At 34.9% G+C, this 23,359-nt stretch overlaps 1 protein-coding gene and 1 non-coding gene across 4 annotated transcripts in view; both read left to right on the top strand.

Moving 5' to 3' along the window:
* Positions 1-3,657: 3,657 nt before the first annotated feature.
* Positions 3,658-3,728, top strand: TRNAG-CCC (transfer RNA glycine (anticodon CCC)). Its single transcript has one exon. It is a non-coding gene; the product is annotated as a tRNA-Gly (tRNA).
* Positions 3,729-4,014: 286 nt separating this feature from the next.
* Positions 4,015-23,359, top strand: part of TIA1 (TIA1 cytotoxic granule associated RNA binding protein) — a 32,930-nt gene continuing 13,585 nt past the window's right edge. For 2 of the 3 annotated variants that reach the window (XM_054586809.1, XM_054586810.1), the window contains exons 1-5: positions 4,015-4,313; positions 13,330-13,426; positions 17,107-17,205; positions 18,429-18,483; positions 19,935-20,022. In XM_054586809.1, the coding sequence (XP_054442784.1) occupies positions 4,288-4,313; positions 13,330-13,426; positions 17,107-17,205; positions 18,429-18,483; positions 19,935-20,022 (365 nt within the window). In that variant the 5' untranslated portion in view covers positions 4,015-4,287. Of the gene's footprint in view, positions 4,314-13,329; positions 13,427-17,106; positions 17,206-18,428; positions 18,484-18,653; positions 18,687-19,934; positions 20,023-23,359 lie in introns of all 3 variants that reach the window. The other variant, XM_054586808.1, reaches the window with a different exon arrangement.

The following is a 23,359-nucleotide window of genomic DNA, read 5'->3' as shown; positions in this document are numbered from 1 at the left end:
TCTGAGAAAATGCAAGGTTCACAAAATAATTCGTGTGTCGTTTGTTCCACCCAACACATGAAGATAGAGTCCTGTGTCCCAGTGCTGTGGGATGGTAGGAACCTACCTGATAAGCGCCAATTCCCCACGCCTCCCTTTTTAGTTTTTGTAGTCTTTCACTTCCCTGACTTTACCGGGACCCTGCTCATCCCCTCCCGGTTCCTTCATTCTCTCTTTAAAGGGCCCAGTCACCTCTACACAAATCAAAATTCAGTTCAGGCTGTACTCTTTTCCTCATTCGAATAGTATATTATGATTAAAATGTAAACTTCAGTGTCTGGCTTTATTTATCCTTGACAACACTCAAATCTATAATTCTATCTCTGCTACATGTATTTTTCCTCTTTGAAACTACCTTGAAGAAATTCATTTTTATACCATCTTACTTCCTCCCATTTCATTCCTTTCTTATTCTAAATAGTTTAAATGATATTATGTCTACCTTAGACAGGATGGGAAATTCAGAAGCGATATAAGAAAATATAAACATATTTGACTACATAAAACAAATATTTCAGATAGCCAAAGAGAGAATTTAAATTTTTTAAAAAATAATGCATGCAAAAAATGTTGGCCACTAATATAACAGACAAGATTGTGGTGTATACCACAATCATACAATGAACTCTACAAATTGATAAAAAGAGGTAAACAACTCACTATGAATACAGACCAAGTCTAAGAATATGCAATTCATAAAAGAGAAAGCAAATGCCAATGGTGAAAAAAATACACATGAATAAATTCTCAACTACAGTAGTCATTTAAACAAACTATCATCAAGCATATTGGCAAGAATTGATAAGACTAGTAACATCTTACTGCAGGAGAAAATGGGGTAGAGTGAATTGAGATCTCAGGAGATGACTTTCAAACATTGTTGGTGTAGTTCAGTTAGTTGAAGCATCGTCCTGTAGACCAAAAGTTCGTGGGTTTAATTTTTGGTCAGGGCACATACCCAGGTTGCAGGTTTGATCCCTGGTTGGGACACATATGAGAAGACAACCAAGCAATATTGCTTTCTCTCTTCCCTTGTCTTTCTAAAAGCAATGAAAAAAATGTCCTCCAGCATAAAAAAAAACAAACAAAAAAACCTCCAATTATCTATTAAGATAGATAGATATTCTGCTCTGGCTCTGTGGCTCAGTGGATTGAGTGCCAGACTGAGAACTAAATGGTCATTAAATGGTCAGTGGTTCAATTCCCATCAGAGCACATGCCTGGGTTGCAGGCCAGGCCCCCAACCAGGGGCACGTGAGAAACAACCACACATTGATTTTTCTCTCCCTCTCTTTCTCCCTCCCTTCTCTCTCTCTAAAAATAAGTAAATAAAAAAGAGTTTTTAAAAAAGATATATTAGATACATTATCTAAGTCAGAAATCCTTCTTTTGGGAATCTATTCTACAGACATAAAAGAGTACCAGAATGCTTATTGCACATTGTTTGTAGTAGGGGGAAAAAAAAAAAAAAAGAGTAGCCTGAATGTCTAGCAATACTACTTATGGTCATTTATGCAATTTACCATTGAATAAGTTGTGGCACATTCATTCTATGGACTATTTTCCAATTATTTAAAAAATTAATTAGATCTGTTATAAATTGAACTGGAGAATATCTAGTACGTAAGTTTAAGTTAGAAAACAAACTTGTAAAGTAATACTCATAGCATGACCACATTCTTTTAAATAACAAAAATCCCCAACTACTTATATATATGTGCATCTGTATGCATATAAAGTAACATGTGGAAGTTTATAGACTGATCTGTTAACATTAATTACCTCCAGAGAAGGAAAATAAGTGAATTATTAATCTTTTTCTTATTTACCTATATTGTTTCACTTGCCACAGTGAGCGTTAACTTTTGCAACTTTAAAACTTTAATAAAGTTTTCAACAAAACTTTATTAATAAATATAAAATATAATAAATATTATAATAAAGATTTTAAAACTTAAAAAATACTTCTGCTATATCCATACAATGGAATTTTATATGGTTTAAAAAAAGAATGAAGTATTGATACATGCTATGACATGGATGAATCAAAAAAGCATAATGCCAAGTTAAAGAAGCCAGTAACAAATGACCACATACATTGTTGTTGTATGATTCCACTTATTTGAATTGTTTAAAATAAGTAAATCTATAGAGACACAAGATTAGTGGGCTGGAGATTGGGCTGGCATAGGGAAGAGGGAATGACTGCTAATTGGTAAGGATTTCCTTTCTGGGGTGATGAAAATGTTCTAAAATTGATTATAATGAGTGTTCCATGTCTCTGTAAATACACTAAAACCACTGAACTGTACTTTAAATGGACAAATTGTAAGTTATGTGAATTATATCAAAAAGTTGTTAGAAACTATAATGCTGTTCACCATTAATATTTGTCTTATTCATCCTCAAAAGACTATTTTATATTTTTAAATAAAATCCAAAAAATGTGCCACAGATTCCAAAGACAATTCCAAAACTGGAAATCCAAAAGTATCAGAGTCTAAATAGACTACTTTGAACAGGACATCACATTTTTTAATGTGCACATTCTCCTATGTTTAAAAAATATTTCACATAACTTATGAAATATAATAATGCATCATGAGCACACTAAACCACATTTCAGAGCCCTAATTTTTCTGCTTCCCCTCAAAGAGGACTGAAATTTATGTATCTTCTGACATTTGGTTTTAAGATTCTTGTGATAGATTTGCATTAAACAATTATATAAATATTTTTCCAATGTACATTGAGTATACCAGAAAAATGCAGATAAAAAGAAAAATTTGGCAATAATCTGGCAATATTCTCCTGGCTCTCAAAAATTTGGTTAACACAAACAAGACAAATTCTTAATGAAGTTGTTACTTGTTAAAAGTTATATAATATTTTTTAATTAAATTTATTAGGGTGACATTGGTTAATAAAATTATATAGGTTTCCAGTGTACAATTCTATGATACATCTTCTGTATAGCGCATTGTGTGCCCACTACTCAAAGTCAAATCTTCTTGGGTCACCAGGTATTTGACCCACTTCACCCTTCACCTCCCCCCTTCCCTCTGGTAACCACCATACTGTCGTCTACGAGTTTTTGTTTGTTTGGAAATCTTTTTTATTTTTAAGGATTTTTTCCCTTTTTTTTTTTTTTTTTTTTTATTGGTTAGAGAGAGGAAGAGAGAAAAAAGCGAGAGAAACGTCCTTTTTTTAAATTTATTTTTTCAAATACATTTGTGAAACGTCCATTTTTGACATTCCATTTATACATGCATTCATTTGATTAATTCCTACATGTGCACCCACCTAGGTAGGATCAAACCGATAACCTTGATGCATCCAGACACTGCTTTAACCAACTGAGCTGCTGGGCCAGGACCGGAAACTTACTTTTATAAATAAAAAATTTTTATTGAAATTTTTCTGTACAGAGAAAGTAGGAACACCCATTCAATTGTATTTGGATGAGAGAAGATCAATCATTTCTTATATCAACGAAAAATAGCAGATTATAAATTCTGAGGCTTTTACTTTTAAATGAATAAAGAAATCATCCCGTTATGAACAGGAACATTGCTTGCATTTAGTCATAAAATATTTTAGCAAACACACCCACCAAGAGCGCCGCTGGTGTAGTGGTATCATGCAAGATTCCCATTCTTGCGACCCGGGTTCGATTCCCGGGCGGCGCACCCCCTTTTTTTTTTTCCAATTCTTACCAACTTGAAGGCTTTACTAAATCTTTTACCTCTGGAAACATTTACAATTTTTAATTTCTAGGAAGATTTCTAGCTCATAGTTCATTGTTAAAACATTCGAATCTGGAGGAGGAAGACAATTTCAAAAGACAAAAAAAAGCAAGTCTTGAAATAGTTAACCCTTAAGCCTGCCTAGCTGGAGACTTTCCTAACCTCGGTGGAAGAGCGCCTGCGCATTTAAAGAACCTATGGATTGGGGTGCAGCTTGGCGGCCGGAAGGTTGAAAGTGCACGATTATTCTGCGCCTGCGCGGTTCTGGTGGGCACTTCGGTGGCTGCTCCTAGGCCCCCGGCTCGCCGCCATCTTGTATTGGGGCTTCATTGTTCGTGTTGGGCTGAGCGCTTTAGTGTAATTGCAGCGCAAGAAGGAGGTGGAGTAACCTCCAGTTAGCCGAGAAACCCCGCTACTCTGCAGCCAGAACCGCTCAAACGTTTTGGGAGGTAGTAAAGAGTAGGGAGCTGGACCCAGAGGCGCCACCGCGACAGCAGCAGCCATGGAGGACGAGATGCCCAAGACTCTGTGAGTCTGAGGCAACGATGTGGGGGTGGGATGGTGGTCGTCCCGGAGGGAGGTCTCTTCCCTTCGCCGCTCCCCAGCCTATTGTCCTCAGTGGACGTCGCGGTACCACGATTCCTCTCCTTAGCGCACACCTTGAAGCTTAGGGACCGTGACTCGGGTTGTGAGAGGACCAGGTGGAACGAGTAGGGGCTTAACCCTCGGAATTAATCCCTTCACTTTACACCACACCGTGGCCTTTGGCCTCGCCACCAGTCCTCTGGAGTCTCAGGCCTGGAGAGAAGACTTTTTCATTCAAACCTCTTTTTAGAACTCGGCGGACATTCTTTTTGTCCCATGCTTTCCTTCTCTTTTTTTTTTTTTTTCCCCGCCCCTTGTTCTTGGTTAACTTCTTTTGATCTTTACAGCCGACTTTAATTTTATTTTGATTTCTTGCTGAAATTATTCCTTTCATTTTTTGCTCGTCAATAGGAATTTTCTTTTTGAGGCTGTTTGTGCTTATTTTCAGTGAGGTGAACTTTATTGTCGCAGCTGCCCACTGGATAAAAAGCCAAGGCTTTCCTTCTGTAGCACTCCCTCCCCCGACTCCAGATCAAAAAGCTTAAAATTGGGCATCCTAAGGATTTTGAAACTGCTTTTGAAAAATGGAAATGTCACCTGGAGGTATATATCAACTGAAGGGAAATAGAGATAATGCATTTTTATCATCGGTTGCTACTGTTGTGATTGACGTGTTGCTGAAGGAGCGGGCAGCTTTTAGGAAGCAACAGTTGTTAAGTGCCTTAACAGAGTTAGTTACCTCTGAGAATTTTCACAGTTAGTGTTAAATGATCTCAGCATGGGGTATTTGTTGCTTCTCCCACAGCATCCTCTGTTTTTCAGAGTATCGGATGAGTTGATTTTGTCCTTGTTGCTTTTCTGGAAAAGAAAGAACAAAAAGCTTGATGACTTTTTGACATACCTTTTTGGTTTTATTCTTAAAATACTGACTGTTGGAGAACTGTGCATTAAAAATACAATTTTAGATTTCTTTTTGCAACTCTAGACATTACAGTTGTCATGAAGCACAATGTAATCAACTTTTTTTTTTTTTTTACCACCAAAAGTTTCCATTTTGTAACCTGTATGAGAAATACAGGCCAGACTTGTTTTCTTAATAGATTAAACTTTTTTGCTAGTTTATCTGATAATGTTAGTTACCTTCAGTATCTTTTCAATAGGATGCAGCAATTAGTACATGACCTTTGTTTTTTGAAAGATGATATCTGTAGGTGAAGACTCCCTAGAAAACTATTAGCCCCATAGAGCTTAATAGAAACTTTTTTTTACTCTTGCCTCTTCGCTGAAAGTATGATAGCCAGCAGCATATTGGGTTAAAAAAGGCACATCTTTTATAGTGTCTTCAGATTTAAGATTCTTACATTATTTTGTCATTTTTAATTTCTGAAACTCCCAGAAATATCTAGAAACTTAACTTTTTTTGGATGTCGATAACGAAGACATTTTCAGCTTTCTCAGGCCAGTGTACAAAAGCACTTAAATAGCTTGGGGACAGGAGACCAACCATTGAGGGAGAAATAATGAAATATTGTTAAACAAATACTTAGAGTGCTTATGATTTGTTAGGTTCCGTGAAACATGCTTTACCTGCTTGTTTAATCATCAGAACTCTGCGATAAATGGGTCCATTTTGCAGCTGAGGTAGAGCTTAAAGTTGAAGTCACCCAACACTTTTTGTTCAGCTTCCTGCAACTTTTCTGCCTTCAGCTCTGAGCTCTAACGCTTAGGACTAATTTTGCCTTGTGTACTTCACTGGAACACCCTGTCCAAGAATCTTTTTCCCCAAGTAGTCCGAGCTCTAACATCTCTACTGTCTCTCATCCATTGCTTCTACATGTAGCCTTAACCAAAGCTCCCATTTTCCAGCCAGACCAATCTCGATTAAATGAGTAGGTGTGGCTCAGTTGGTTAGGCGTGGTTGCACAAAGGGAAAGGTCTTAGGATCAATTCTCTGTCGGGACAGTTGGGTTGCCCGCTCAGTGCCCTTTTGGGGTATGTGCAAGAGGCAACCCATCCATGTTTCTCTCCCTCTCTTTCTCCCTCCATTCCCCTCTCTAAAAGTAAATAAATCTTCTAAAAAATAAATGAGTAGGTGCTAATCCCTAAGTTTTCCCAGCAATATTTTTATTATAAAATGTATATTTTAATGACCCTGGAATTTAGGGGCTTTTATGTTCTTAGCACAGTCTCAGGTTTGTGGTAAGTGATCAATAAATTTATTTTAAAACTGGTACAATTCCAAGCAGTGAATTCAGATTTTACTTGTTCTTGAAGGTAAAGTATAGTCTGAGTTGCAGTATCACCTATAATACCCAAAATGGCTCAGAGAGAATGCCTTCATTTGCTGAGGTCCGCCAAGTTCTAATAAATGTTCATCACCTTTTTAAGTTAGAGATTGCCAGTATTCAGTTTCTCGTCAGCAGTATTTTGGAAATATATTGTGAGAAGTGGTTTGATTCTGGAAATATTTTGGAAGTAGAGCAACAACAATTACCAGTGGATTAGATATGGAATCTGAGAATGAAATCAACAATAAGTAGGTTTATTTACAAATGTATTATTTCAGTCATTTAAAATGATAGTTTGTTGCAAAATATAAGTAAAAATGAGAACTGGTTTAAGAGCATGAATGTCTTCAGGCATAGTATTAGATACATTTGTTCAGGCTGGTTTATTGTATATGGACTAGTCTCCCAGGTGAAGGTGGTGCCAGCTAATAACATAAGAAGGTTTCAGCTAACATGAAACAGACTATCCTTTGTTAAAAGTAGACAGTTTTTTAAAGTTATGATGCTGGTGTATAGTGTGTATGTATATACGTGTGAATATTTATGTGTTTGTATAGTATATATATGGGTGGGCAAAAGTAGGCTTACAGTTCATATGGAAATAATAGAATAATTAATAAATGTTAATTTTTAGTGTACTCAAACCTGTCAACCTACTTTTGCCTATATGTTTATATACATATATGAGCATTTACTGTTCTACATAATTTCATAATTAGTAAAAGATATGTACCTTTCCCTCTTGAACTATAGTAACTCAAGCAAAATGGGATAATTTCCTAGCAATCTGAAGTATTCAAAAGTAATTCTGAGTACAGTTATTCCTAAATAGATGTTGAACATTTACAGTGTTCCAGGCAGGGTTCTAGACAGTAGATATATAGTATGAATAAAAGTCTCTTTCTCAGCCCTGGCTGGGTCACTCAGTTGATTAGAGCAGCGTTTGGATATGCCAAGGTTGTGGGTTTGATCCTGGGTCAAGGCACATACAGGAAGCAACCAATGAATGCATAAATAAGTGGAACAACAGAACCGTTTTTTCCTCTCTCTTCCTCCTGCCTTCCCTGCCTCCCTTCCTCCCTCCCCCTCCTCCTTGGCTCCTCCTTCCACCCTTCTTCTCTCTCTAAAATCAGTCAGTCAATAAAAAAAAAAAATCTCGATCAAATTTATCATTAACAAAAAACCTATTTAAATTTTCACAGAGGCCTCATATCAAATCCTGCATTATACAATGATTGTGGCTCAAAACCAATACAGTATTCTGCTTTGTAAATGTCTTTAGGTTAAATTTTCTAGAGCTGTAGTAATAGAAATTAATATTTTAAATGTTTTAGATTACAATTTTACAACTATCTGAACTCAGTTACCAGCTTTGAAAATATGTACTAAGTTGATATAAAATCCTATCCCTGGCAGAATATCATGTTTTTATTGTAACATTGGTGACTTCTTCATTGAGTCTTCACAGGTAGCTTTTTACTTTGAAAAAATTAAAAACCTACAGAAAAGTAACAAAAATAGTACATTGAAGAGTTAGGTAACTTTCTTGTGGATTTACCAGTTGCTAATAGTTAGCCAAATATTCAAAAGTAATTCTGTGAGAATATAGTTATCCTTTTTTTTCCCCCTGACCCATTTGAGAAGACATTGTAACACCTTACGCCTAACTCCTTAACCATATATTTTCTAAGAACAAGGGCATTCTCTTATATAACCATTCTACAATTTTCATATTAAGGAGACTACACTGATATATTTTTAATTAATATACAGTTCATATTCATTTATCCAGTTGTCGAAGGAGCACACTTTTAGTTCATTGAAGTCTATTTGCCTTAACAGATAGTTAAGTTCTCTTCTACCCCTATCTCTGCTTCCTATTCTGCATAAGATTGGTACGTGATCTCACAAGTGTTATAACATGGGATATTTCAGTCCATGCTATTAACAAGTTCATTGGACAATTAAAAATGGATACTTCAACTGTGGCTGATGTGCCTCAGTGGATTGAGTGCCAGCCTGTGAACTGGGAGGTCATCAGTTCGATACCCCGTCAGGGCACATACATGGTTTACAGGTCAAGCCCCCAGTTGGGGGCATGTAAGAGGCAACCAGTCCATGTTTCACTTGCACATTGATGTTTCTCTTCCTCTCTTTCTCTGTCCCTTCCCCTCTCTGTGAAAATAAATAAATAAAATCTTTTTTAAAAATGGATATTTTAATGTTATTCCAAAAAAAAACATTTTTGAAAAATAAAAACTACTCTAAGAAAATTACAATTTTGTTTATTTAGTAGTCCAATAGACATCATGGCGGGGAAACTGGCTTGCAACTCTTCTGAGTATCAATTTTTATATCAGTCAGGATTTTCTTAAATGCAAGCAGCAAAAATAATTACCCATAAAAGGAATTTATTAAAAAGATTTTGGACACTACCAAAATGTCAGAAGGATTATGGAACCTAGCTTAGGAAATGTTCAGGGAGGGGTGGGAACTGTCAGGCCACAGTCCTAATCAAGCTGCAGACCATCCCAGAAAAGATGCTAGTACCACATCCACTGAGGACCACATTCACTGGACAGGGGACTTCATTGCTATTTGACACCAAAATGGAGTCTCTTCAATCTTGCTTTATGCCCTATCTTCAGGACTGGTGTCTCTAATTGACTTAGCCTAGATTGAATGCAAAGTAGACTACAAAACCATATCTAGGCTTTTCAACTTCTGTAGAAGAGTCAGACTTTGCCTTAAGATAAGGAATTTTATAAAAATAGGAAAGATGCTTGGTGGCCAAAAAAAAATTTGCTGAGCTCATACTGTTAATACAAAATCCTTTGGCTTCAGAAACAGAATAATGTGTGATGGAATGAAACAACTAAAGAAAGAAACATATAAAAATGAGAATTAACTTTGTAAAATATAGCACATTCTATAAGCTAAAAAACTTATTTTCCATTGAAAGTATTATGAACATAAAAAGGATCTGTAGATTTCAAATTTCAAACTCCTATGTATTTAGCAAATAGACTTGGAAAGTAATAACATCATCAAGCTGTTTCTAAAAATTTGAGATCTGTGTTAGTGATTAACTTGTTAGTAAAAAGAAAAGACTAGCCCTGGCCAGGTAGCTCAGTTGGTTTGAGTGCTGTCCCCAATATGCCAAAGTTGCAGGTTCAAGCCCCAGTGACAGCACATACAAGAATCAACCGGTAAATGGACCGGTAAATCAATCTCTCTCTCTCTCTCTCTCTCTCTCTCTCTCTCTCTCTCTCTCTCTCTTTCTCTCTGTCTCTGTCTCTCTCCTCCTCCCTCCCTCTTTCCCCCCTCTCCCCTTCCTCTCTTTCTCTAAAACCATTTAAAAAATGTAAGCAAACAACAACAATGTATTGTTAAACTAATTTGTAATGAGTTATTTTTATTAGCACAAGGAAGAAAAAGTTTTTTGTTCTTTGATTTCTTTAATATGAAAATGTTATATGTGTTACTTAGATTTTATTGTAATAACATCTAAGGCTGATACAGCGTATTCTGAAGCATTTCTCTAAACAACTGTGTGTAGTTAATTGCTAGAGCTTCTGGAGCCTATATCAAAGAAACAAATCTAAAGGCGCTACAAACCATAATGTTTTCTTTTTTCTTTTTCTTTTTTTAAGTATCACTGGAGGACGTGCTCACTGATTTTAGAGAGAGGAGAAGGGAGGGAGAGAAACACCCATGTGATAGAAACATCAATCAGCTCCCCCCACCTCACAGCAGGAGAAACACTCCCCCCCTTCCCATCTACAGAGATGACACTCCAACCAACCAGCCACACCAGCCAGGGCAACCATAGTGCGCTCTAAAGTAGTTTTTTGGTGTGTTTTTTTTTTAATCCACACGTCTTCAAACTCAGAAAATATTTCTCAGAAAATGTTAAGACGATTTTGCAAAGAGTCAATGATAGAATTCAGGTTCTCTAAATACTGTGCACTTGTCATCACTAAGTTATATTGCTTTAAAATTAAGGTACATAGATATTAGCATTAAGTCTTCAGAAGAGCCATTTTTTTTCATTGACATTGCAATCTTGAGAATTTCTTACAGGTACAAGAATCAAATGAGAATACACACAGAAGAGTTACAGAGAAAGTACAGTTCTCACATAACCTTCACTCAGCTTCCTTTAATGTTAACAACTTACATTACCATGGTATACTTGTTAAAACTAAGACATTAGCATGATACAGTACAAGCTTTATTCCAGTTTCCCCAGCTTTTCCAGTAATGTCTTTTGTATTCCAGGATCCATTCCAAAATACCACTGTATTTTTTTTTTACTCTATTTTTACTGATTTGAGAGAGGGAAACAAACATCAGTTTGTTGTTCTACTTATTTATGCATTCGTTCGTTGATTCTTTTATGTGCCCTCATGAGGGATGGAACGTGCAACCTTGGCATATGGGTACAATGCTCTAACCAAATGAGCTACCCTGCCAGGGCCAAGATACCACTCTATTTAGTCATGTCTCTTTACTCTCCTTTAATATGAGATGATATCTTTCATGACCCTGGCATTATTAAAGGGTACTGTTTCTCCACTGTACAGTGACTACTTTTTCTCAACATTCTGTTAATTAGAATTGAGTCACTGAGACTAACCCACACTAAAGGAGAGAGAAATTAAGCTCCACTTCATAGAGGTGGAATATCAAGGAATTGTGGACATACGTTAAAACAGTCAATTAGTTGGTTGAAACGACTAATACATATTTTATAGATGATACTTGAGGCTCTACACATACCCTATTTCTCCTTAAAGTTACATCATCTATAAAACACCCATGAGTGGATTTTGCCAGTTGAAATTATTACTGTAGTGTTTTAATGGTGATTTCTCTTATTTCTTCTACATTTATTAGAGTTTTACAGGAAAAAACTATCCTCCCCCTCCCCCCAATCCAGGATCTAGTCAAGTCTTATTTATTGTATTTGGTTGTCAGTATCTTTTAAGTCCTTTTAAATCAAGAACAGTCTTCCCTTTTTTTTTTTTTTTTTTACTTTTTTTTAAGACAATATTTTAAGAAATCAAAAAAAGTTGTCTTATACAAAATCCCGTATCTTGATATGTGTAATTGTTTTCTTATATGTCCAATATTCGCTAAACTTCTCTCTGAATTTAAGCTTGATTAGATTCAAGTTAGACCTTTTTGATTTGACTACTTCATAGGTGATGTTATATAATTTATATTGTATACACAATGACTCATTGTTCATTTATAAAATGATTTGATCATTGGGTCAAAGTGGTAAAAGAGCCAAAGCTCTCACTTTTAAGGTAGGGCTTTTCCCTTTGGAATTGTTAAGTGATTTATGTGATAACTTTGACACCCTTCAAATAATCATAGTATAATACCCATGAGGCTTACACATAGTTAATTTAATGTGCTCTGTCTAAATTTATTAACTAGCATTTTTCTGTAAATAAGGGCTTTTCCCTCATCCACTGGAGCTGTTAGATTACATTATACTGGAGTTTCTACTGCAAAGGCAAGATAAATTCTTAATTCTGTCCCTTTAATTGCTGATTTTCAGTACAAGGACTTGGTATAATAATAACGCCCAATATTGGAAAAATTGCTGTTGCTTATACTTTTTTGAATATCATTATTTTACCTGATATTTAAATACTGTTCATTGTTTCTTAAGATTCAGCACTTCTCCCTTTACCATTTTAGCCTATTCCAGTGCCTTTATAGTAATCATTCAATATAGTTTGTTGAATGAGTAAATGGAAGGAAGGAATTGACATGTATAGATGTTTATTTTTCTGGGGAAAGAGTCCATATCTTTCATCACATGTTTTCTGAAGGATTTTTGGCAGAAGAATTAAAAACTACAGTTGTTGAGAGTCAACATTCTCTGATTTTAGAAGTGATAAACCTCTAATTCTAATATATCTAGAGGGAATTTCCTTTCAAAACCCCATTTTGAAACTTTATTTATAAACCCTTTAAATAAAGATTTTTCCACTCATGAGGTATTATAATACACTATATTAGTTAACTTTGCTAGTCATCAATTCATATTATCTGTTAAAGGTCTCTCCTGGAATCTTTCTACTCCCTCTGCACATCCACTAATCAGTGATACTCATGTTTAAGTTTTCCATCCCTTGCCCCAGCAACTGTGGCTCAGTCAGTTGGTCATTGTTTTGTAAACCGAAAAGTCGTGGGTTCAATTCCCAGCCAGGACACATATCTGGGTTGAGAGCCAGGTCCCAGGTTGGGGGCATGTGAGAGGCAATCGATAAATCTTTTCCTCTCTTTCTCATCACCTTTCTAAAAAGAAATAAGTAAAATCTTTTTTTTTTTTTTATTAATAAAGCATATCTACCTAAGGTAAGCCTAGGAACTTAGAAATAAACAGCAGATTTGACTTACACCACCTTCACTAAAAACACACTAGCTTCCCTTCTACTAGCAGTGTCTAATATACTTGGAAATTACATATATAGTACATCTTTTTTGAAAAAGATTTTAAAGTTTTGGCAAACTGTTATAAGCTATTCCCAAGTAGTGTAGTTTCAGGTAAAGATCTACCTTTTCCTAAATTCATTTTTCAGTAAGAAACTTTAGAAACTGGTCAAAAGAAGCAAAATTAAAATGGTAAATTGTTTTTCTTTGTGTTGCAGATATGTCGGTAACCTTTCCAGAGATGTGACAGAAGCTCTAATTCTCCAGCTCTTTAGCCAGATTGGACCTTGTAAAAACTGCAAAATGATTATGGATGTAAGGGTATTTTACTTAAGTTAACTTTCTTTTTTATGTACGTTATTTAAAACCATTGCTTCTAAAACTCTTAAATTAGTTTGTATAGTCCTAATTCATAGGGATTTTAGTGAATTTGTAATGAATCCGTTTTGGCCACTGCATTTAATATATTTTATTAAATAAAAAAAAGAAGAATAGAACTAATCATTTCTAGAGCAGATGAGAACTATATGTAGGCTGTAGGCTCCCCCCACCCTTTTTTTTTTTTTGGCATTGAGGCATCAGAATTGTTTATTTTATATATGGTATTAGTTGATAGGCTAATCTAGAAATTCAATTATTACAATTAGATTGGGAAATTGGGTCAAAAATAGTATGACATTTGATACTGGGATATGTTTTTAACTTTATTTTCCAAGGTCACGATTCAAGTTTTTCTTGCATTATGGCAATCCATCCATCAGACCTTAATGTACAGAAAAAACCTTGAATTAATTCATCTAATTGATGTTAATCTTGAATCATAATATGTATAAAAAGACATCTGAAAAAGTGTTTTTGATGGAAAGGACAGCTAAAAAGAAATCCTTTTATCCCATGGACTTTTTGGTTTTCTTTTCCTCAGGAAAGAAAATCATGTATGTGAATGTGTGCCAGCTACTTTCTTTTCCATTGTTTTCCAGTTTATCTCCTTTTTTACTTGGTATTTAAAAAGTAATTGTTTAGCTAATTGGCTTTGGTGTGTTGTCTAAGTATTTTTTAAGATTTTATTTATTTTTTTAGAGAGAGGGGAAGGGAGGGAGAATTGAGAGGGAGAGAAACGTCAGTGTGTGGTTGCCTCTCACGTGCTCCCTACCAGGGATCCAGCCCACAACCCAGGATGTGCCCTGACTGGGAATCAGACCAACAACTCTTTGGTTCGCAAGCCAGCACTCCAGTCCACTGAGCCAACACCAGCCAGGGCTGTTGTCTAAGATTTTAAAATGTCAGACCTTTCTCCTAAAGTGTCAGGGTCACCTGCATGTAATATAGATGGATTCAACTAATGTTTTTGTCCTTTATACTCTTCTTTAGTGTTTTCATGTCACATTTAATATTTTTATGCCCTTGGATAAAGAAGGAAAGACCCCTCGGTACCCATAGAGAAAGATTAAGGAGGAAAAACTGGAATATGATTGAGAATTTAAAATCTTTGATTGATGTGGACCTCCTTCCTTATCCCAGTAATAACATTTATGGAATGCTTGCCTGTTATTTAATGCTGATGCATTATCACAAGTGCTCAACAGAAATAGTGTAAAACACATGTTATTCCCATTTAATATGTGCAGAAATGAGGGAAAGCAAGAATGTAAACCCAGATTGAACTAGGCAAATATAAATCTCCATTGGTTTGTAGGCTGCCATTCTCTCCCTGTCTGGATCATTCTACATGTTTGCTTGCCAAAGATCTCTAAGCAAAATGTTAGCGACTGCCCTGGCCGGGTGGCTCAGTTGGTTGGAGTGTTGTGCCATACACCAGAAGGTTGCAGGTTCAATCCCCAGTCACAGTGAATACAGGAGGCAACCAATTGATGTTTCTCTCTCATATCTATCCATCTTTATCTCTACCTTTCTTTCCCTCCATCTTTTCTCCCTATAAATTAATTTAAAAAACTTGTCCTCACATGAGGATTTAAAAAAAAATGTTAATGACTGCCTGACTTACAGAAAAGACAAGCTAGGTTAGCCTTCGCCACTTGGTACAAATTTGGGGTTTTTATTACTCAAAGGCTTAGATTAACATTCTGTTTTTATTATTATTAAAGTTGAAATTCCTGTCTATTCATATTATTGGACTGATGTCCATATTTATGAATTTTACACATCGTAGAATATTAAGGTTTATAATGTCTATGCTTAGATTTTTTTTTTATCTAAAATGTGCAGTTTTTTCTAGGGACAGGTCAACTGACTGATGTGAACACTCTTTTTCATTTGCTATTCTTAAGTATAAGCTATTTTTTCTAACTACCTTTTGGTGGTTAATTAATCTGTATATAAAATTCGCACTTATCAGGTGTAGTATTTGAATTAGACAACTTTAAAAACATGTTTATGTTCCCTAATGTTTTTAAAATAAAGTAATAGGTAGTCTCTGTGTCAATTTGTGGTGGCCTCTTTGCTCTAAAATAGTTAAGAATCATTGTCAAGGACTTTTAAACTGTTAATTGTGCTTTAAACAAAATTATATCTTTCTTTATTCTAGTATTCTAGTTTTTTCATTTCATATTTTTACAACCCTGCTTAGGAGATCACAGCAAGAATTTTAAAATGGTCTATGAAATCATTTGGCATTTTGCATTGATAGGTATAAAATATTGGGTGTTTGTTCTGCTTTAGTTTACACTAAAACATCCAGGCTTCACCTATCATCAAATGTCAACTACTTGGAACAGCAGCAGAAAAGAGGAGAGGATTTTTTAAAAGACTACTAATCAGCTAAAAAATGATGTCAGAAAGTCCAAATTCTAAAGCCTATTCTAAAACTTTACTTACCAGAATACCTCTTCAGTTTTCAGAGCCTATTTACTTACATTTTAGAATTAAGTTTAAGGTGGTTGGATGTGATTTCCTGCTACTCAGTAACTTAGAGGAAGCAAGAATATATGTACATCTCTAGCAATAAAAAGAAACATCACAGGGAAAAGACAGAAAAGTTATTAAAAGCCAGTAACACCCTGATTGGTGTGGCTCAGTGGGTTGAGCATCATCCTGCAAACTGAAAGGTCTCCAGTTCCATTTCCCTGTCTGGGCACAACTTGAGTTGCAGGCCAGGTTCCTGACTGGGGCTGTGCAAAAGGCAACCAGTTGATGTTTCTCTCCCTTTCTTTCTGTCTCTCCCCCTCTGAAAAATAAATAAATAAAATTTTTTTTAAAAAGCCAATACCAACACTTGATATTATAGGATTCTAGTCAAACATAACCCCTCTAGCTTAAAGAAAAGATTGTATTTTATGATAATGATGAGAATGTAGCTATATATTAATTTGTCCATAATTAGGACACTTAGTCATTAATAAAAGATTAAACTATACATAGTAGTATTATATAACTTGATGAAGATATAGCGTTCTATACAAATAGTTCAATTTTTTGCCCTAGCTAGGTGACTCAGTTGGAGCATTGTCCAATGCACCAACAGGTTGTGGGTTTGATCCCTGGTCAGGGCACACACCTAGGTTGCAGGTTCAATCCCTGATTAGGGCCCATAGCGGAGGCAACCAATAGATGTTTCCCTCTCTGTTTCTTCCTCCCAACCCCCCTGCCCCACTTCTCTCAGAAATCAATAAACATATCATAGGGTTAAGACTTAAAAAAAAGAAACAAACTCAGTTTTAAGTGTTTGCTTCCTGATCTAAAGATTTACTTGTGGATTTATTTGTGGATTTACTTGTGGTGGAGTAGGTCAGTTTGTTAGAGCATCATCCCCATATGCCAAGTCTGTGGGTTTGATCCCCAGTCAGGGCACATAGAAGAATCAGTCTATCTCTCTGTCTCCCACCACCACCTCAAATTAATAAATAAAAATTTAAAAAAATAAAGATTTACTGGTGGAATGGACGTTTCCATTCTTTGGCCTGGTAACAGATGTTATAAATTTTACAGTAATGGGAGTATAAAGCTTAAAATTGGCTGTTGTATTTTTTGTTCAACAGACAGCTGGAAATGATCCATATTGTTTTGTGGAGTTTTATGAGCATCGTCACGCAGCTGCAGCACTAGCTGCTATGAATGGGCGGAAGATAATGGGTAAGGTAAGCTGTCATAATTAAAGGTGACTTGCACTGGATATTTTAAGTTGCATAGTTGTCTTTCCTTTTTGGAAGCATTAATATTCACTTTATAGAAAATAATCATGTTTATTAAAAAGGTGGGGTAAAAGCTATTAGAGGGCGTGGTTTATATTCGTATTCTTTATGGTGCCTTGCATATGGTAAGTACTAAAATAATTGTTGAATTACTCAAGCTTAGATGAAACATCTAGGAACATTGGATACCAATGGGAGGAAGAAAAGGCAAAACTAATTGGTACTTTAGATAAGAAAGGGGATTGGTTGAATGTTAACAGAAACATGAGGTCTGTCCAGAAAGTATCCAGTCTTGTACTATGAAAAATAGAGACATTTATTGAAGAAGATACAAGAAACATTGTACATAGGACAATGGCACCTCAGTCCCCTTTAAAGTAGGCACCATAGGACCTCACACAGTTCAGTTCTCCCAGTGTCTCTTCCACTGTTAGAACACTGCAGAATCCTTTGTTGGAATTGTTATCAGCTACCCCTTCTTGTTTTTGTAAATCCCATCAACAGTCTGAAATCTCTTCCCTTTCAAAAGTAGTTTTAGTTCTGGGAAAAGCCAGAAGTCGCAGGGGGCCAAATCTGAACAGTAAGGGGGCTGAGTCACCTGAGTGATTTGATGTTTTGCAAAAAAACTCTACACAAGGCATGATGCACAAGCAGACGTGTTGTCATGAAGCTGCCAGTCACTAGTTGCCCATAGCTGTAGCCTCCTCAATTATTTTAATAGTTTCCAAGGAGGAATGTTCAAGCTTAATGCAAAATTTCATGCAGATTCATTGCTGTACCTGCTCAGTCATTTTGAATGCTACAGCCACAAGTACACATACTCACTCAACAGCACCTATCACCCCCATTGACTAGTACAGTGAAGTTGTCATTGTTCATGCATGCACATTTTAGTTCACTTGCCTTGACTGCCAGGTTACATTGATGTCATGCAAACCGTTCTTGTTATATTAACAATGGTTGGACTTTTTCCTGACAGACCTCATATGTAAGATTAGGATTTGAAAACATTATTTGCATAAATGTAGGTTAAAAGATAAACTGACCAGAACTGGTATCCATTTCATCTCAGACATACAACTTCCTATATGTTAATAGATGCAAATCTTTTAATACCCAATTTTGAGCTTTTTTTTTAATGGAATGTAAATGTGGAAAAATTTTTTTAGGAAGTCAAAGTGAATTGGGCAACAACCCCCAGCAGTCAAAAGAAAGATACAAGCAGTAAGTATATTTTATACTCTTTGAACATTTGTTTTATTGTACACAGTAATTTTATTGTAAAGCATTAAACATCATACATGTTTGCAGTAATGTTTTGATCGTTATCCTTAGATATGATTGAATGTGTTTGTGTTAATAAATTTAAGAACAAATCTAATCTTTGTCATCAGGTAGTACCGTTGTCAGCACACAGCGTTCACAAGGTAATTGTATCTTCTTAAACATAAAATGAAATCTCTTGAAAGGGTATTATTCACTAACCACCTGAAATTTTTTTGTTTGATATTGGGGGGGAGTGGGGAGGGAGGAGTTCGTATTTCTATGTGTCTCTCTGGCAATATTTTTCCCCCTTCTTCCCAGTGTTGGCCAAGTGTGGCTTGTCCACTACTTTGGTGCTATTTCAAGCTCTCTGACCCTCTTGGAGGCAGCTGATGCCTTAGAAATACTTTCACCAACTAAAGGGCAAGATACCCTGCTTCCTTGAGGTCACGATCTGTGCTCCATATCCAGATCTTCTGATTGCTTGAGTTGCTTCTGAAACTGTGTTTCCCAAATGACAACCCAATATGTTGCTTAAGGCCTGCCAAGTAGGAATAACTTTTCTTTCCAAATATACTTTGTCAAAATTGATATATGTGCCTATTTTAAGTGTTTATCCAACTATTTTGTATTTTTTAACATGTTTTTCTTGAGCACTGTCTTTTTTTTTTTTAAACTTCACATGGGATGGTTATTTCTCTCCAATGCTTTGTTAATGGTTCTAATATAAAGTGAAGGGATTACTGTTTTCATTCTGTTGCCTTCAGTCTTAGTTCACATGCACATGGATTCACATAAACTGAATGGTGTAATGTCTGGGCAACCAAAACTGTTGGCTTTTGAGAAAACTGTCAAATACTTTAACATCAAACTGTTGCAATGCAAGGTATTTCTTTGCTTGTTCTTCACAAAATATGGTTAAACCAAGTATATCATGTAGCTAGCTTCAGTGTTGTCTTAACTGAGGCAAATCTAGTCTACATAAATCACAATACCACTATTTTATTTTAATTTGTAAAGCTCTGGTAGAGTGGTAAACTAATTAATGTAAATAATACTATTAAAATGGTAATTAAGTCATAATTGAGTTATTAAATTTTTTGCAACACTTGCTATCTATCATATTAGTAGTTTATTTTCTTAGACCAGTATAATAATTGGCTGTAAGAGAAATATAACTGTCAGTTTCCAGTTAGATATATCAGTCTTTAGGAGAGTCTTTCCTGTATTGTTACCTTGATTTATTATGTTTAAAATTGATAGGATGTGTATAGATATAGGATAGTGTTTTGCTTATATGTTACTATAAATCTATAAGTTATTTTAAGAAAACTTTATTGAATAAATTTTAGCATTTTTTAAATTCTAAAATTTTACTTTTCTTTTCACTTCCCCTTCCTTCCCCTTATAAGATCATTTCCATGTCTTTGTTGGTGATCTCAGTCCAGAAATTACAACTGAAGATATAAAAGCTGCATTTGCGCCATTTGGAAGAATATCGTAAGTAACAGAAGACAAAAGTAAAATACTTTTAATTAGAAACAATCTTATTTAGAAGTACTTTCAAAATTTTTTGTGAATTTTGGACATCAATTTTAACACTAGAATGTAATATATTACATTGTTTAGCGCCTATTCAAGCAGTTAAGAGCCAAAGATTTTTTTCCTACTGATAAATAAATCTTTTGTCTTCAGTTATCTTAAAATCTTTTTTTCAATTGGCATTAGCTTTTAAGAAAAAACGTACTATTGTGCATCTTGTTTCATATGTAAGTGTCTTGCTAGCCTGGTCATAACCTTTAGTAAACTTGTGCTGTGACTAAGGAATTTACAGCTTTTGGGCACCATGCATTTTCTATGATACCATGCATTTTGTGTTAATCTATTTTAACAAAAAGAAACCTCATTTTAGCCCCCCAAAACAGTTACTAAATGTTAATTCTAAGGTATTTACTCTCCTGTTATTGTTACTGTTAACAACAATAGCAATAATAATAATGCCTTTTAGTTTTTTGTGAAGCTCTGTCTTGCTTGCATTTGTTCTTTGTCAGTTTAAGCCCTTTGTAAATAGCTCAGTCCAGGCAGTATTCATCATAAAAGAACTTTACTATTTTGAAAAACATGCCATAATACAGTAAGAATAAAATTTTGATTGTAGTACTTTCTTACATGTAATTATTGAATTTAGAAAAGAGAATTTTTTTAGGATTTCTGGTTGCTTTATTATTGTTGTTCCAGCTAAAAGGGTAGTAAATTGTCTTAACTGAAGCAGAAGGAAACACTAGCTTTGGTTTGGTTTGATGACAGACCAACAGTAAATATGAGGTGAGGAGAAAAGTAAATGCCAATAGTTTTGGTGATGAATTTTGGGAGAGTTTTCATTTGAAGAGTTGTACTTGATTGGTAGGATGATGAACATGTATAGTAAGGGACCAACTTTAAAGGCAATTGGCAAGATTAGGGTTTATAAATGGACTCTTCTTTATTAGGTGATTTTTTTTTTTCCTTGCCCAAGGACATGCTCATTGATTTTAGAGAGAGGGGAAGGAGAGGGAGAGAAACATCAATCAGTTACCTTTTGTATGGGTCCTGACTGGGGATCAAGCCTGAAACGTAGGCATGCGCCCTGACCTGGAATTGAACTCACAACCTTCCTGTTTAGGGAATGATGCTCCAACCAGCTGAGCCACACCAGCCAGGGCTGACATTTTTCTTTATGAGAACTGATTAGGAAAATAAGTCCTGACTTCTTGATTATTCCTTTTAGTCTGTCTTAGGGTCTTGATGATGGTTAGCTTACTTTCAAATATCTAGACTGGAAGGTCTTAACCATTGGCCTTTCAAAGGTTGTATAACTTTCTGTATACAAAATGTTGTGTTTGTTTTCCTTTTGGTGTGGAGTATCTTTTTAAGTTTTATCATATTTCCAAAGTAGTCATAGGACTATAAAAGGATTAAAGAAGGATAAAAGGACCCTGGTCTAGATATTTGCTGCTACTTCCTTAGAAAATCCTTTCAGAAATAAGTAAAAATTAAGTATATTTCAAGGCTAACATTTCCTGAAACTTAACCCTAGGAAGAAAATTTTCTAACATTTTAACAAATTAAATAGTTGTTTTATTAAATGCTTTAATTTTGCTTGAAGTAGCTTTTGAGAAAACGTAGAATAGTAGTTTGGAATTAGATAAAGATTATTTAACAATCAGTGAAGTTAAGTTAAAGGACGTTAAAATTGTAGTGATTTCTTGACTTTTTAATCATGGATCAGTAATTTCTTTTTGTTAAATATGTTGGTATCATAATTATAGTCTATAGATTTTATTATGGCCAACCTGATTATTTATGTATATATTAGTTTTTCTTGGGTAAAGCCTTTCCTTAAGTTTTATAATTTTTAGTTAGGGTAATATATAAATAATGTCTAAGCTTTAGGCTGCCCAAGGAATGTGTTCCTAAATTTAAAAGAACCACTATCAGTAGAGTAGCATCATTTCCTGATTAATTTTTTGTTAAAAGCAATAAGTTGGTAGCTATATATTGAAAGGTTCTTATGAGAGACTCAGTAGAGATCCTACAACAGTGACTTATAGAAAATACGCAGAAAATGGTGACCTAATAAAATATTTAGTATAAAAAATATAATTCTTTCCCTAATTAATATAGTAAACTCTTCCTGTTCCTTGAGTTTAGGGTAATCAAACAGACTTTGGTATAGAAGTAAATCAGCTACCAAATTAATGCATGTGTACCATACAGATAATTTAATAAGTATTTTTACATAATAAGAAGTGACTTGCTGCAATAGTTTTCCCTTTTTACCCCTACGTCTTTGTCATTTTGACCCTAAACACTTCATAAATCACTTCTAAATTGATCAAAATATGCTTATGTATACTTTAATATAAAATTATATTGCATGGCTTTCTGACTTGGGTTTTTGTTGTGAAAGTGCCTGTTTTGTTCATGTGTCCTGAGAGAACAAGCATTGTGACATACCTGGCTAACTTAAAAGCAGATTGCCTGTGAAGCACAATTTGAGTCCAATTTTTTGAGGTATGGAGTTTTAGCTATCATGGCTGGGTTTTTTACTCAATCTCAAATAATAGGGCTCTGGTTATTTTGCAGAGTATCTCTGAAGAATGGACAGAATTGCCCTGGCTAACTACAAGCTACGGTTCACAATGGATAAATGTTGGCGTGCTTTTTTACTTTCTGACTTTTTAAAATTTTGCTCTTATATCTTGTAGTTTCCAATCAATCTTATATGATTGCTGTTTTAAAATTCAGTATAAAATCCTTTCATATATAGTTTAAAACTAAAGTGTGTGTAGAATTTTTCTTCAGTTATTTAGCATTTCTGAAAATGTCAAGTTCTCAAAATTTACCAATAGTCCGTAGGGAGGGGGGGTATGAATTGATCTGAGAAAATAATTTACTTAATTCAGGGAATATACAACTTTTTCATTCTCTTAGTTTCCAGTTTTCTATTTTAATTTTTTAATGATTAGGTAGTATATGGTATCAATTAGCAAATTATAAATTGCATGGTTAAACAAAGCCATTCCTCTAATGTGCCTGTGAACCCTATAAGTGGTTAAGTAATTTATCTGAATAGCTGTCTTCACCATGCTTAATATTTAAAAGTTTAAAACTTTTGAAATGGGAGGCAGTTTCTGTACCATGTATACATACATATTTAAGAAGTTACTGATTTGCATGTTTATAAAATTAAGCCTCATTTGCTTAATACATGATAAATTTTATAGAATAAAAGGTGAATTTGTGTTAAAGGTTTATTTTAATGAAGATGAAACCTGAAAATGAGTTGTGTGTGAAA

The sequence above is a fragment of the Pteronotus mesoamericanus genome, unplaced genomic scaffold (assembly GCF_021234165.1).
Source record: "Pteronotus mesoamericanus isolate MK-2021 breed Mesoamerican mustached bat unplaced genomic scaffold, CSHL_Meso_final contig_98, whole genome shotgun sequence".
NCBI lineage: Eukaryota > Metazoa > Chordata > Mammalia > Chiroptera > Mormoopidae > Pteronotus > Pteronotus mesoamericanus.
This window is presented reverse-complemented; position numbering and strand designations above follow the sequence as displayed.